Here is a 16,902-nt window from a genome sequence, read left to right as displayed (position 1 = left end):
CTGTTCGTAGGAGAGGAAAGTTTATGGTAAAAGAGAAAAGAGAAACAAAAATTGAAATCCAAAGTAAAGTCGAATAAAATTGCTCAAAAGGTATAAAACAGACGTTGTGTGGGAGAAATTAACCTTTGACCTCCAGGTTAGGCAAATAAAAAGGACAAGGAAGCTGTAATGCACCATTTCAAGGAATATTGCCCTCCGAGGTGTGTATTATCAGTGTGTATTATCAGTGTGTATTATCAGTGTGTATTATCAATGTGTATTATCGTGTGTATTACCTTTTGTTTTCAAGGTGTCCAACGGCCTACTTCGGTTGGCATGGCAACAGAACTCAAAAGGTAGCTTTCCTGGGGTTAAAATGCACATGTATAGTAAAATAGAGGAAGTTATATATATAAAAGTCCAGGTGGGGATTCAGTAAATGGAAAAGAGCCAAAACTAAGAGAACCACTTGACTTCACTTGGCTCCAGCCGCACGATGTTCCTGTCACGCTCATTTATTATTCATATGTTTTTTAAAGACACGAGTCAATGAACCGGTTCACCTGCCTTCTTTCACCGCGTCAGCAGAGACACCATGTCAGCTCCATGCTTCGTCAGAGCTGATGGAGGGAACTGAAAACTTGGAGGAAAACCTCAGTGTGTGAAGGACCTTGAATTGCCTGAAGGTCAAAGTAGAGGTCAACGTAGAGGTCAACGGTTCCAAACCCGGAGTGTAGGGGCGCTCAGTAATAATAATAATTCGGACTTCTATAGCGCTTTTCTAAATACCCAAAGACGCTTAATCGTAGAATCAACGCGCATTATTTTCTTAGTGTTACTTCTGTACTTTCTTATGTTGCACAACAGCAACAGAAACATAAATGAAACTCATATTAAACAGAAAAACCTGGCTTTGTCTTGATATGCGATCTTAAATGCGGTTCTTTACATGTAGTCTTAATATGTAGAATTAATATGTAGTCTTTATATGTAGTCCTAATAGATAGATAGATAGATAGATAAATACTTTATTAATCCCCAAGGGGAAATTTGTCGTAGCAGTAGCAGCACCAATAAACTAAACACACAAGAATAAAAAATAAAATATAAAATATAAAAAACAGGGATGAAAGATATAGATGTATACAAGAAGTATACAAAGTAAAATATAAAATAAAATATATATATATACAACATATATGCATACACAATACAATACTAATGACTAAAATTAAATTAAATATAAAAATATTAAATATAGACTGTGCAAAATGCAAAGTATGTGTATGTGATATGTGGTATCGCTAAAACTTCCTCCCTTTGAATATACACTTTATTAAGGGAAATTAAATTAGTTCTCTTAATTATTAGTTTATCCTTAGCAGTGGGGAGGTGGGGGCCGAGCAGGGGAAGCAACTGGGGGGGGGTTTGCTGCCTTGCTCACACTTCACTTTGCAACTAATGGGAGGGAGGCGGGGATCGAACCCACAACCCCTGCAGGGGCGGCCCCTCCCCCCCACTGCTAAAAGCCGCCCCAAAAAGTTGGGGCGGCCCAAAAAGTTGCTAAAAAGGGGCGGAGTCATGCTTCACAGAGTCCGGTAAGTCACAACAACCACAGAGTCAAAGGATGAAAAGATGATCGCTTCTCTAGTTGTTTAGCTGCAAATGTCTTTTGCAGAACTTTTCTCACTTTGCTCCTCGAGAAAGACTTTTAGTTTACGTACAACGCTTCATCCTTAACAGGCCGCGAGGTCGATCCCAGATGCACCGATGGGGGAAGAGAGGTTCCCGGTCCTTGAAGTGAACATCTGCTGATGGACGTTTACTGGCAATCAAAGCGTGAAAGCAAAGCGGGACGCAGCTGCTGCAATGAAACAGCAACTAAAAGCAAGTCAGGAGGCTAAAAATGTACATTTATAACCTCTGTTTTTAATTTAAAGGGTCATAATGACATCGTCCGGGGGCTCGTCCTCTGGACACACACTTTTCCAGCTATCGGTTCAGGTACAAGAATAATGAACCCACGTCGACTCCTTATTTTTTTAGATTTCCCCTGCGCATTGAAAAGGGAAAAATAAGCAGCAGAACATCTCTTGTCTCTCATTGATCTCATGGGGGGGGGGGGGGGGAAGGTCTGCCGTCTGTCTCCGGCTTCCAGATCGTAAACTGCACCGAGATATACATACGGCCGCGTTGCTCTTTTAAAATGTGATCTCGCGATCTGATGAATGTTATTTAGGAAGCATGACAGGTGTGACATTTCCCTCCCACGCACAGATGTAACGGCACTTCTCATTCCCGCTCGCTTCCCATCGCTCTCTCTCTCTCTTTTAGTACACACACACACACACACACACAGAAGCACTGGCTGTTCTCTTTCACTCCTTTCATTAATAAACAAACCGAGATGTGCCTCCAGTCTCTTTCCCTCTCAGTGTCTCGCCTTGCTCTGCGGCATCCAGCGAGTCTTCCATGGCAACCGGTTGAAAGAAAGTGAGATTCATCCACTTTAGATAGCCGGCCTAATTCGCTCGAACAGAACCGAGCACGAGAGCCACCGGGCCCCGAGCCGCTGAGCCGAGGAGAGAAACCAAACGAGTGTCGCCACTTCTGACACGCACCTGAAGTTCCCGGTGGTCCACAACACTTTTATCCTCAACAGGTCGATCCCAGAGGCACCGATGGGGGGGGGGGGGGGGAGGGGAGGTTCTCTGTACTTTGACGGCGTTCTCAATTCAAAGTACACGAGTACAGACTTGTGTTCTTTTGGAGTCTGGACTTGGGAGTCCAGACTCCGGAGAATGGGAGGAGGGTCTTTCTGCGATTGGAACAGCAGCTGACTTGATGACGTCACCACATCAGTTGTTCTTGCTCCTGAGTTTACTCTAATTATTTACTGTAAATTATTTTTTCGTCCAAAAAAATATGACAACCCTGCATTTTTCATTATTCTTTAAATATAATTATTTTATTTTGAATTATGTGTGTGTGTGTATATATATATATATATACACACAATCAAAAATAAAATAACCATACACATATAATTGTATTAATATTGTGTACAAAATAAAAACATGTATTTATATTGTTTATACATATTTAGATAATATATAAATATGTATATATATATATATATATATGTATGTATATATAGTTATATTACACATGTAATTGCAAACAATTTGGTCAAAAGTAAAAAGACACCATGAGTTCAACGTTAAAATGTAATTAAAATATTAAGTTATGAATCTCAACCCTCAGTCAAACTGATGTAACGTTATCTGTGAATAAATAATAAACTCTTTGTGCTCGTTAGATCCTCCAAACCGAATTATATCTCATGTTTAACCGCTACGGAGACGTCAGAGCCAGCGGAGCATTTAAGAAAGTCCTGCCGAGATCAGGCTGCTGTCGGCGGCCACACAGCGCGCTGACCGCGCGGCGCTCCGGAGCTCAGTGGTCCCGCGAGCAGAACTTCAAATCTACGGCGCAGATCTTTATTAGGCTGAATCACAACAAACCGACCACATATTTGATTTTTAAACTACTAACTTCTCGCTTGAAACCATCATAAAATGACATTCCGTGACTCAACAGTAGTATTTATAAAAAGTCATCTGTCAGTCGTTTATTTTCTCCTCCGCTCCTGTTTCCGGTTGCTGGTGAAATGCATTCTGGGATATATGCTGGCCAGAGTACGCACAAGTCTCCTCTGAGTACAGAGAATTCTTAAACGCTCAAGTACGCATAATAAGAAGCGCCGTGAGTGAACATCTGATGGACGTTTCCTGCAAAGGGAACACAGCTGCTGCAATGAAACAGCAACTCCAAGCATCAGGAGGCTAAAAATGTACATTTACTCACCGCCGTTTTTAATTTAAAGGGTCATAATGACATCATCCGGGGGCTCGTCCTCTGCACGCTGGACACAGACTTTCTCTTGAGGTGAGCCGTGGAATTTAAAAACGATACTCAGGAAATTAACCATGAATTGATCGATTATTCGTCGTCGAGCAGACAAAGTGGTCGCTGCGAAATTAAAGGCGTCCTCGACCTGTTGGTGGATGAATCTCTGGAGCCTCTTCCTGTCGTCAGGGAGAAACTCAGTTTAATCTGCAATTTAGGTTGTTTAAAAATAAAAAAAACATCCCCCAGGGCTTTCACCTTGCAAAGGTCAAACCGGTTATTATAAACGTAGATATATCTTCCCCTCACATTGCGTCACAGTTCAGCTCCTTTAGTTCGAGGCGTTATGCTTCCCACTGGTTTGCACCATGTGCTTTGTAGACATTTTGCATCCCCTTTTTGTTATTTTGTATCCCTTTGTTCATGTCTGGTGTCACTTTGTCCGTTTTCAATACATGAGTGTACATATGATTTGAGAGATGTTAAAAAGAACACAGAACACAGAACGCAGAACACAGAACACAGAACATCACCTCCTTTGATTCCTGAGTCACCGTCAGGCCTTTTCTTTAGAGCTTCAGATATTCAGCCTTGACCATGAGGGCTCATTACAGCCCATTCATCTCCAAAGCCCCCCCCCCCCACACACACACACACCGCCTCAGATCACCGTCGCCCCCCCCCCGATGTGCGTCGGCGTGGGAGGCCGATTGTCACCGCGCTCGCCTACGCGTCGGCGTGCGATGTTCCTCTGATGGTGCGAATCCTCCAGGACGAGAAGACGCAATCCAGCTGTCCACACACACACACACACACACACACACACACACACACACACACACACACACACACACACACACACACACACACACACACACACACACACACACACACACACACACACACACACACACACACAACAAAAACATCACACACACACACACACACACACACGACAAAAACATCACAACTCGCTCGTATTCAAATCAACCTTTATTGACCGCTGCACGGCAACATTCACTTTCTCTCGTGTCGGTTCGTCGTTTAAAAAATAATAAAAATGGACGCCGGCTCCCCCGACGCCCTCGCTCATCTCTCATGACATCACAGGGGTCATCCAAAGGTGAACGGTGCGTTTGACGGCTTCTATTCCTAATATCAGAAGATCCTCCAATAAACTAAACGGAGCCTCTGACCTCAGAAACGTGTTTTAATGGAGGAAAGTGGAGCCGGGACCTCGAAGCGGTGACTCGGCGCCGCAGGCAGCCGCCATGTCATCAGTGGTTATGGCGGGAGAAACGGCAGAGAGGGGGAGGGGCGGGGGGGCGGGGTTATCGAATCAACAAAGGCATGACGGAGGTGGGGCTGTTGGCATGTCTGCCTCACGCCCCTCCCTCTCCCCCTCCTCCTCCTCCTCTCCCCCTCCTCCTCTCCTCCCCCTCCTCCTCCTCTCCTCCTCCTCCCTCCTCCTCCTCCTCCCTCTCCTCCTCCTCCCCTCCTCCTCCTCCTCCTCCTCCTCCTCCTCCTCCTCCTCCTCCTCCTCCTCCTCTCCTCCTCCTCCTCTCCTCCTCCTCCTCTCCTCCTCCTCCTCTCCTCCTCCTCCTCTCCTCCTCCTCCTCCTCCTCCTCTCCCTCTCCTCCTCCTCCTCTCCTCCCCTCCTCCTCCCTCTCCTCCTCATCCCTCATCCTCCTCCCCTCTCTCCTCCTCCTCCTCCTCCTCCTCCCTCTCCTCCTCTCCCTCTCCTCCTCCCTCTCCCCCTCCTCCTCCTCCTCCTCTCCCCCTCCTCTCTCTCCTCCTCCTCTCCTCCTCCTCCCTCTCCCCCTCATCCCTCTCCTCCTCCTCCTCCTCCTCCTCCTCCTCTCCTCCGTCACGCCAAATTATGACACTTGGATGCCGAGGCGCCGCGAGCGAGGCCGATGGACGTGTGTGTGTGTGTGTGTGTGTGTGTGTGTGAGGAAGTGTTGCACGTTTTGTTGCATGAGAGAACACGCAGGGAGGGCGACGCCGCATTAGCATTCGGTCTCCTCGGGGCCGCGCACCGCCAAGCCTGTGTGTGTGTGTGTGTGTGTGTGTTTGTGTGTGTGTGATTCCTCTCCGGGCGTCTTTAATTCTCCAGCTTTGAGTCTAATTTCACGCAGCCAATAACAAAGTCTTCCGGAGACGAAATTTAAAAAAAAGAAGGAAATCCAGAACTTGAGACGCAAATGTCACATTAAAAAAAAAAATATATATATAAAAAAAATTCCAGCTCACCTTGCATGAAGTGAACGGACATCTGATTCACGTCTAATTCGCAAAAGGATTAATAGAAATATCAAAAACTATTTCACAGCCCATTATACTTTAAAAAAAAAAAAGGAGCGCTCATTTTATGGCTCATCAAACTGTAACAAGTACATTAGTCGGGCGGAGTGAGTGAGTGGGTGGGTGGGTGGGGGGTCGGCGGGAGCCAATCAGCGACGTGGGTTTCTTAATTAAACAATGCAAAGAGAAAAAGAAAAGAAGAAGGAAAAAAAGGTTCCCCGTGAAGCGAGTCTCTGGTTCCTGAGGGTTCTTCACTGAGTCCGGTTCAGAGTCAGAGTCCTCCTCCCTCAGTCAGCTGCCCCCCCCCCCCCCCCAAGAGAGCTTCGTCTGACCTCCTTCACGCCGAGCTGCTCCCGAGCTTCACTGCAGAGAGAGAGAGAGAAGAATCAGAGTCACTGGGACGAGTCCACTTGATGACGCACTTCTGCTAAATTAAAAACTTTTCTATTTTCATGCAGTGGCAGTTATATATATATATATATATATTTATATATAAGTCATTTTCCTGCCGAGCTCAAACAGAAGTTGTTTCGTGATCCCCTCGGACTGAAATACCAACGACGGTCAGGGTTCTCACACTCCGGCCACCGAGCGGTTCTTTCACTCTTTTCGGACGGGACATCGGGAGAAACACCCCTCCGACACCCCTCTCTCTCTCTTTCTCTCACTCACACACTCCCTCTCTCTCTCTCTCCTCCTGCATTGCTGCCGGCTCCATTTCGGGACTCGCCAGAGTCCTCTCACTTTCTTCCTTCTTCTGTCAAGAGAGCCTCGAGCCACGAATCCTCATTAGTTACTCTCCCCACCCCTGAGGCCACACACACACACACACACACCAATTTACAGGCGACGTACAGGAAGCCGGGCAATCACCAGAATCAACCAGCCTTTGAATATCTCGAGCATGCTGCTGCATGAGGCCCACAGGGGGCGTCGGCAGGGGTCTGCATGGTTTTTTTGTATTTTTAAGGAAAATGAATGCCAACCTGAGGCTCTCGCGGTCGCTCTCTCTCTCTCTCTCTCTCTCTCTCTCCTCCGCCGACCGGCCGTCTCCGGCGGGCGCTCCGATGACCTCATCGCGGCGCCTGGAGGAAGGACAGAGCCCAAATCAACACGCCGCCGACCAACACCTGGGAGAGAAACGCGAGGCGGCTCATGCAACGCCGCCTCCGGGAGGAGACGTGCTCATGCAACTCAAGCCTTCTGTCGGCGTCCTCGTCAAGAACCTTGTTTTCTGTTAATATTACAATATAAGCAACTTTTACACACACAGAAAAACGTTTTAAAAAAGTAACAGCGGGCTCAACGCTACAGAGCATATTGACATAGATTTGGCGCTGCATTTACACTATTAGAAGTTATTTTTGGTACATAAAAATCCACTGTGTGATATTGGAAGTACTTTTGAGTGGCTTTTTTTGTTGCAGTAAATATTTTTAAAAAGAAAGTGAACGCATTTACCAGCACGTTTACGTCAAAGGATAATAAAACACACGAGGAAGTTAAACATTTAGGGTTAGGTTACCTTTACGGTGGCGTTGTCTAGGTTATAACCGTCCTCTCCATTGACACTGAGGGCTTAGACCTGCATGGTGCTTTGAACTCACGTTAAATTGTCCGGCAAAAGCTGGTTACCGGTTACGACCACAGGTAAGAGGATTGAAAAAGTCGTATACATACCCCGGCATTCAATGCTTTAAGATCTCTAAACACATTAGGAAGCTACCCAGCTTATTTTAGAGGTCTTACCTCTGGGTCCTTTTTAAAAAAGTATAGAGAGAGAGAGAGAGAATAAGTTGTGCTCAATCAAGACATCGTAGGGTTAAAGTCTTCAGACGTCAATAATAATAATAATAATACATTCATTTAGGATTTAAAATGCCGTTTTGAACGAGAAACAAATGGAAAACATCTGACTGCTGAAGGAAGAGGCCGTTTCAGGGAATTTTACTAGGACAGGAAACAAATAAAAGCAAGTTAAGTTTCATTAAAAAAACAAACTAAGCTTTATTGACAAAGTGCTGCAAAACATCTTTTGGACAGATTTAGTAACCTATTTAGGCAAGCAAGCTTACACATGGAGCATAATGCATTGTTCTCTTTTTATAATGGAGAGGGTATACAAGATACTCGTGGCAGAATAAGTACAGTTAAAGGATGTTTTTATCAAAAATATGTACAAGAAGTTTCGGATTGAGCTGCAGGATCCCTTCTCTGGAGGAAGAGAAGACCCATGTGGAGATTTGTGGCCCCATCCTTCTTTTCTTTTCTTTTTTTTGGGAGTATTTTCGTGCATGCAGTTTATAGTCAGATCACAAGAGATAAAGAGCCGGACCATTTTTATTATTACCACGAGGCCGTCTCGTCTTCAGAGTCTTAAAATTAATTAATTGACTGACAAATTGAGGATGTGAGGACAGTCCATCTCCACAGTGTCTATTAGGGCTATATTTCAAAACTCTAAGAAAAAAATGAAGGACAATTACAAATATTGCTGATTAAAAGTGTAAATGGACAACGTTTTAAAACTATTTAAAAACAAACCATCAAATTTAAACGTCACTTAATTTATTTCGGTTTTTTGGGGGTGGGGGGGGGGGGGTTCTATATTACATAATTGGAAGTTTAAAAGGTATTTTATTTCGGCTATATTAACAAGAATTTTGAAATGTAGCCTAAATGGGAATCTGCAACCGACCCTGGACAGATTCTTTGTATTTAAAAAAAAAAACAAACAAATTAAAATGTATTCCGTCGACAAGAAGATGGAACAAGCCAGGTATTCAGGTGTTCAGGTACTCCACGAGAAAGGTTAGAAAAAAAAGGAGAAAGATCAACAGTGCAAATAAATAAATTTTAAAAAGCCAGAAGGGGGTTAATAAAGATTTTTTTTTTTTTTTTTAAGTTCAGAGGAAGAAAATACAGCAAAAATAAAATAGAAAATGAAAAATAACCCCAAAAAAGATAAAATAAATACGCCAACTTCTTTCCTCTCTAAGCCGCCTGAAAGCCGCTCTGGGTGGTCGGCCGGAGGGAGCGCTGGCGGTTCGTTTGTACAAGGAGGGAGGGGGGGGGGGGGTTCGAAAGAAAAAAACAGTTCCAATTCTCAAGTCCCCAAATTTAGTGCTTTCTCTCGTGTAAAGTCCAGCAAGGGGGGGGGGGGGGGACCAAACCAAAGACAAAACGGGAAATTACTTTTGTCGGGCTGCTTAAAGCGAGAACCGCCTGGTGACCGGGCGGGGCGACGCGTTAAGGGGCGGCGCGGCCGCCTCAGTACTGTCGGTACGGGTGCTCCCGGTAAGGCGTCTTGGCGCCTCTGGAGGGGGGCGGGGCCTTCCCCGAAACCGTTCGCTGGGTCCCGTTCCAGTCATCCTGGTCTGGAGAGGACACACCCACACACACACCCACACACACACACACACAAAATAAAAATACATTTACAATTCAACAGATTTCCATTGGTTAGTGGACATTTAAAATGGCGCCGGTGGAGTTTTCTCTGGTAGGCGTTTCTAGTGATGGCCGATACCTCCTCGTAGAAATACCAATCACCATCTCAACAGGGCGTCTTTAACTTTTATCTAACAGTCCATTTTTCCGGCTTTCATTAGAATCACGTGCGGTGGCATTTTGAGAATAATTATGAATCTTTTTGACAAATCAATTAATCAATAAATGAGTCAAAATGTAGAAATATTGCATTCTGCAAGAGCAGTAAAGCAATAGAAATGCATTATTTTCAAATTTCAAGTTTCATATTCAGTATAAATTCTGGACGTCGACGCTGGACGTCGTGTTTCCTCCTCACCGTAGGACTCGTACGACTCCGTGCCGTCTCCGTGTCCGTACTCGTAGTATTCCGGCTCTCTGATGAGACCAAAAGAACGAGAGAAGAAGAAGAAGAAAATGAAGGAGAAAGAAAACCCACATTAAATCTTTGTAAAAACATCAAGTGGCCGCCGACTCTAAAGGACGACGATCGGCTTCACGCCAAAAAGATCAAAGCTCTCGAGGGTGGCTGAAAGAGTGTGTAGGTGTGTGTGTGTATGTGTGTGTGTGTAGGTGTGTGAGAAGCAGGTGAAAACCAAAGGAGACGTCGGAGTCACTCACGCCTGCGGCTGACTGTAGTAGCTGTCGTATGAGTCGTAGGCCGAGTCGGTGTGGCTCTCATCGTAGCCCTGGAGGGGGGGGGAGGAGTGAGACGTAGTGAGAGGCTCGTTCACGACTCACGAACGTCGAGGTCCTCGAGACAAGAGCGCCGAGGACGACCTCTCGTAAATAACGACGTGGCGTTCCCGTACTCACATAATCCTCGTAGCCGGCGGCGTCGTCGGGGGCGTGCTGGTGGTGGGGCGGGTGCGCCATCCTCTGCGGGGGTCCGGACGCCGGGGGCCGGGCGCGCGGCGCCGAGGCTCCTCCCCCCCTGCCGGGCGCCGCCGGGTGTCCTCCTCGGCCCGGCGGCGGCGCGCCCCTCAAAGCTCCGCCTCTGGACGGGCCGCCTCGAGCCACGCCTCCCCTGGAGGGGGCGCCGCGAGGAGGCATGCCCCTCCCCCTGGGAGGAGAGAGCGCCAAAGTCAACGACATTGACGAACGGCGCCGTCTCGTTCGTTTGAACGCGTTAATTAGTGGATGCTTTTATTGTGAAAGGTACGAACGGGGCACGGCTTCCTGCTCGTTGACAGTTACATTTTCAAAGAAACTAAACGTGGACCTACAATTTAGGGAGGAATTAGAATTGTGTGTGTGACCCGCCATAATTTGACCAAAACTACACATGCCTGAGTGTGTATGTGTGTGTGTGTGTGTATGTGTGTGTGTGTGTGTCTCCACACCTGTGTGCTCCAACAGGAGGCGCTCCGCGGCCCCTGACCGGAGGGCCCCCTCGGACCCTGGCGCCGTGCTCCTGGCCTCCGTTCAGGTAGCTCATCTCCATGAACTGCTCCTGGCAGATATCATCCATCAAGTCCTACACAGAGGAAGAAAGGAGGGAGAGAGAGAGAGAGAGAGAGAGAGAGAGAGAGAGAGAGAGAGAGAGAGTTACAGAGCTGCTGGCAATGCGGCGACGTGATGGCTAAGAGAGCAACTGGAAGAAAAAGTGCCGGCGCCAGTGAGTGTTAAAGAGAAGAGGCTGTGGACGGGGGAGTGTGTGAGTGTGTGTGTGTGTGTGTGAGTGTGTGTGAGTGTGTGTGTGTGTGTGTGAGTGTGTGTGTGTGTGTGTGAGACGTTGGAGAGCATCCATCCACACATCCCATCCTCTCCGCGATGCACAAAATGTAAATCTCCTCCTCGACACGTCTGGTACGACTGCATCAACGGTGACATTATCACATCCGCGAGGAGGGAAGAAGAAGAAGAAGAAGAAAAAAAGAAGAAGAATCTGGGAGCGATCAGCAGGAGTGCTGCACTGTGACCTGATCAACGCTTCCTCATGAATCATTGTGTGTGTGTGTGTGTGTGTATGTGTATGTGTGTGTGTGTGTCCTCACGTTGTTTACGTTAATTAACTTTCTGCATTTTCTATAGAAACTAGAACGGAGGAGATCCACGAAGCCTCGAGATCAAGGCTGAGCTTCTGCATTCACGTCAGGAGACGAGAGAGAGAGAGAGAGGGATGGAGAGAGAGGGGAGAGAGAGAGAGAGAGAGAGAGAGAGAGAGAGGGGGAGAGAGAGAGAGCCACTAGTCGTAAGATGAGTTCGGGAACGAGGGATGACTCTGAAGGGTGAAGTTGGCGACTCGTCTTTCACTCGTCTGACTCACAGGAAACAGGAACTTCTTGACCTCCTCCATGGCGTGCGCCATGCGCAGGTAGGCCTCGGGCACCGGGGCGAACACCTCCACGAACACGTGCAGCTCCAGGGACAGGTGGGCGTACTTGGGCTCGCCGCCCTTCCTCAGCCCCTCCTCCTGAGAGAGGGAGAGCGAGAGAGCGAGTGAGAACAAGAGCGAGAGAGAGAGAGAGGGAGGGAGAGCGAGAGAGAGGGAGAGCGAGTGAGAACAAGAGCGAGAGAGAGGGAGAGCGAGAGAGAGGGAGAGAGAGAGAGAGCGAGCGAGAGCGAGAGAGAGAGAGTCTCAGTGATCAGAGGTAGATCGTGGGTTCAGTGGAGCGTCGGCGCCGTCGGCCCCGACCAGCCGGCCTTCGGGTTGCCCTTCTCACAGGTGTGTGTCCCCACCAGATGTGCCCTTCTCACCAGTGTGTGTGTGTGTGTGTGTGTGTGTGTGTGTGTGCGTGCGTGTGCATGTGTGCATGTGTGTGTGTGTGTGTGTGTTACCTTGGACTTGTCTCTCATGGATCCTTTGCCCAGCACGGAGATCTTGGCTCCGGTCTCCTCCTGCAGACGTTTGATCGTGTTGCCCTGAGGCCCCAAAATCTTCCCCACGAAATTGAACTAACGGGGGCCACAAAGAAAGAAGGACAGAGAGTCAGGAGCAGGAGCAGGAGGAGCAGGAGGAGCAGGAGGAGCAGGAGGTCGATATGAGCCCTCGAGGGCAGGAACACCGTCGATTACGATTCCTCCAATCAAACGAGCCGAAATTACTATGTGATCAAACCCTGCATCTTCTACCTCCTCCATCTCTGCATGAAGTAATTATATATAAATACATATATAGAATATATATACATATATATAAAATAAATAAATATAAATAAATATATATATATATGTTAGTTAAAGAGTGGGAAGCTGTAAAAGTAGCCGTGTCACAGCGGACTCTGGTAGCGACTAAAGCTAAGTGGCTCACTTGACCCCCTGCAGGCCGGACGCCGACATTACATCGGATGCTCGATGTCGGGCACCTTACTCTCGTCTTTTTCAGCCTAATCATTATTATAATGGTTTATTTAATAAGGGACAGTGCACATTGATAAAAACTTTGCAGTAAATGTGCCAGAGTTAGCCAAGAGGCTATTTTTCATCTGTAGTCCCAATGTTGCTGATGTTAAGAACAAACCTAAAAACATAAGATTACAAATACAATCTACAGATAAAGCAAATAAAATAAGGGAGAACAATGTTAAAATGGACAGAATAAAAACATAATGTCAGAGATACAACGTAAAAGCTTACGTGTGAGCCGGAGAGAGATTGAAACCGATATAAATATTAATATAACCCAAGATAGACTTCTTCGACTCCAATCATCCCAATCGTGGCACTATTAACATTTTTGTGCCTTTTTGGGGGGGGGGGGGGGGGGGGATACCAGCGTCAGCTTTAAATTTACTGCGGAGCTTAAGGATACAGGTGGAGGAGTAATTTCGGGACTCCCTGACTAAACCCCAGGGCTTTGCGTAATTGAAAGATGAATTCAATCTGGAGGGGTTCAGGGTGCAAGAAAAAAAAAAGGACAGGAGACCGCTCACCTTGGGGTACTGTTTGACCGGTATGAGCACGCGCTCCTTGAGTTTGATGTTCTTAGTGGTGAAGAGGTCGAGGTACGCGTCCGCCGCCGCCTCCTTCTTCGTCGTCTCGCCTTTCTGGATTCTATCGACTTCTAGAAGGGGAGGAGCATCGTTTCAGGGGAAAGCGTGCGATCAAAAACAGAAGAAAAAATGTATGTCTAAATATATATATATATACAAATATCAGTATAAAAAAATTTATATATATATATATAAATATATTTCTATATATATAAATATATATTTGTATATATATATATATATAAATATATGTATAAATATATATGTATTTATTTGTATATATATAAATATATGTATATATATACACATATATTTATATATATATATATAAATATATGTATAAATATATATGTATTTATTTGTATATATATAAATATATGTATAAATATATATATATATTTGTATATATATAGAAATAAATGTATATATATATCAATATAAGTATTAAAAATATATATATATATATATAAATGTATATATGTACAGGTGGCGCAGGTCGGACACCATGTTGGCGTCTCGTTTCACATTTAACGTCATTTTTAGACACGCGGTTCCATTTTACAGTTGTTTCTATAGTTACAAGCATTTTAGAAAATCTGGGAAAAAAATAAAATCTTTGTATTTTCAATCCAGTTTTTCACCAGACGACTTCATGAACATGAACACAGCAAAAATAAACATGAAAAGATTCTGATCTCTCGCGTGAAGAAGATCTCTGTGGACCAGTGACCGGATATTATCGTCTCACATTTGGGGATTTCGTAATGTGACGTCGCAAATATCAATATTTACTGACGTAATACCGTTCCGTGTGTTTTCTCCGTTTCGCACATATTAATTAATATTTCTTCCTTTTCCACTATTTGGACAGTAAATACATTTTAAAAAATTAAAAAATAAAAATCACCAGAACAAACCACAATGAAAGATGGTCTCAAACCGCCGACTTCAATCCCCGAACCACATTTAGAAAACGTACTTAATTTTTTTGAGAAGCAACCATCAACCCCCCCCCCCCCCCCCGCATTACACCTCTGTCACACAGCAGCACCCAGACCCCCACTACACCTCCTGTCACACAGCAGCACCTCCTCATCTCAAGCACCCAGACACCCCCCCATCTCCAGCACCCCCCCCCTACACCTCCTGTCACACAACAGCATCTCCTCATCTCAACAACCAGACCCCCTCCGCATCACTCCCACCACCTCACTTCTCACCGAAGACCACCACAGACTACCAGCTGCAGATGGAAGGGGGGGGGGGGGGGGGGGGTCCAGGTCCAGACAAGGAGACCAGCTGAACCCCCAGAGAGGGACTCGACCAGCACCTGCAGGAAACCTCCACTCAGTGTCTGAGAGCGCGTGAGCAACGATGACCCAAACTAAAGAACAATCACTCAACCAGCAGCTTTTACAACATTACACACACACACACACACACACACACACACACACACACACACACACTCAGAGCTCATAGGATGCTCTCAACGCGGTATAGCAGACGAGCACGGAGGCAGAGTGTCTCCTGCAGGACAGCAGCTTGCTCAAGGACACTTCGGCAGCGGGGTATCTGAAGGTCTCATTCTCATCCCCCCCCCCCCCGGGTCACGGAAACACTGGCGCACATTCATTACAGCATGCTGCGCAGGGCACACCTGGCACACATCAACATCAAGCGGATTATTGAGAAGACTCATTAATATTAAAGTGTCTTTTTTAAAATGTATTATCTCAGACGTCATCATCGGCATCATCTTCATCATCAAGCTCCTCCATCCGTCGGTGAGCTGAGCCGTCCACGTCCCGCAAACACATGGCAATCACAGCGTGTAGGTGTGCGGTTTATTTGGGAGGTGGTGCGTTCACGAATCACAAAAATAACACTGGCAAAAAAAATTGACTTTAAAAAAAGAAGATATATATATATTTTTTTACCTGCGTTTAAAAGTTTCATGGCGTGAGTAAACGACGAGTCCAGGCTGTCCTTCTCCGCCTGCAGCTCGGGGAGATATTTGTCGTCGTTGTTCTCCATTTTAAGTGTAGTCGATGGGGGGGGGGGGGGTCGGGGGGGGACGGAGGGAGTCACTTTCGGTGCAAAAAAAAGAAGAAAGAAAAGAAGAAAAAATGAAAGCGTGAAAATATCCCAACAAAAATAGAAGAAGAAGAAAAAAAATAAAAAGTAGTCCAGTTACGCAACTATACGGAGCGTCGCGGAGCCTCTGTGCGCGCGGCGCTTCGCATGTGGATACCGGGGCGTTTCTCTCCGTTACTTCTTGTGCGCGCGGAGGGGTCCGGTGGAGGGTGGGGGGGTGTTTCCTTCTCCCCGGCCGACTGGAGCTCCCTTCCTTGCAGCGGCAGCAGCAGCAGCTGACAGCTCGGGACCGGAGATATTAAAAAAAGCGGAGAGGGGACGGGGCAGAAGAGTGATATATCACCTCTCGCGCGCCGGCGGAAGTGAGCTCAGATCTGACGCCGCCGCCCTCCCTCGCGCGGGTGCCGCTCGCTGCTGCGCGCCGCCCTTCAGGTGTTTTCAGTGCGCGTGCGCCGTGCACGTCCCACTGCTCTCGTGAAGATAATAAGGAAGTTATTAGGATGATATGTGAAGTGGGTATCAGATTGATTAATTACACGTCTAGTAATTAGTGTTGCCATATTGTGAGGATAATTACACATGGATAACTCTTTAATCACGTAACTCGTGTTTTGTATGTATCACTTTATAAAGATATTATTTAGAAACTGGGATACATTATAGTATCAAAGGTTGCGTCTTATTGAGAGACAAAAAATGCCTTAAACTTGATTATAGACTTATTATTTGGGGAAATGACCACAGGGATATTACATTAAAGTCTCACCCCAGGCGGAGCGACATGAACATGGGAAATAAACTATAACATATTTGTGTTCTTCGATATGTTAAATAGAGTTACACATATTAGAAAATGCAATAAATCTGGGTCACTAAACGTCGATTATCATTTGAATTGTTATGCGTTGCATTGTAATACATTTTCCTATCGAGTGCATAATAATTGAAGAGAATGAGATAATGATGATGACACCTCTTCAGTGTTTAATTTGTGGCCGTAACTTCCAGTTCACACGGCGGGACCACGGGAGACGTGGTCCGCTCCTTCCATTCCCGACTCTCTACTGCCCCCTAGTGGCGGCGTCGATCATGACAACAGAGCAAAGATGCCTCTGAAGCTGTTCCTGATGAAACTGGGTCCATCGGAAGATGTCCAATCCCCCTACGTCGATCGATTCGACCACACTGA

The 16,902-nt window shown here is 46.2% G+C and overlaps 1 protein-coding gene across 1 annotated transcript; it reads right to left on the bottom strand.

Moving 5' to 3' along the window:
* Positions 1-5,767: 5,767 nt before the first annotated feature.
* On the bottom strand, positions 5,768-15,737 carry khdrbs1b (KH domain containing, RNA binding, signal transduction associated 1b). The gene is made up of 11 exons (XM_056413044.1): positions 15,557-15,737; positions 13,557-13,687; positions 12,463-12,579; positions 11,951-12,097; positions 11,025-11,158; positions 10,498-10,744; positions 10,303-10,370; positions 10,001-10,059; positions 9,388-9,569; positions 7,179-7,277; positions 5,768-6,555 (listed from the first exon to the last, which is right to left on the bottom strand). The coding sequence occupies exons 1-9, from the start codon at positions 15,651-15,653 to the stop codon at positions 9,463-9,465; spliced, it is 1,107 nt and encodes a 368-aa protein (XP_056269019.1). The 5' UTR covers positions 15,654-15,737; the 3' UTR covers positions 5,768-6,555; positions 7,179-7,277; positions 9,388-9,462.
* Between the last annotated feature and the right edge of the window lie 1,165 nt (positions 15,738-16,902).

This window comes from Pseudoliparis swirei, chromosome 1, assembly GCF_029220125.1.
Source record: "Pseudoliparis swirei isolate HS2019 ecotype Mariana Trench chromosome 1, NWPU_hadal_v1, whole genome shotgun sequence".
Taxonomy (NCBI): Eukaryota; Metazoa; Chordata; class Actinopteri; order Perciformes; family Liparidae; genus Pseudoliparis; species Pseudoliparis swirei.
This window is presented reverse-complemented; position numbering and strand designations above follow the sequence as displayed.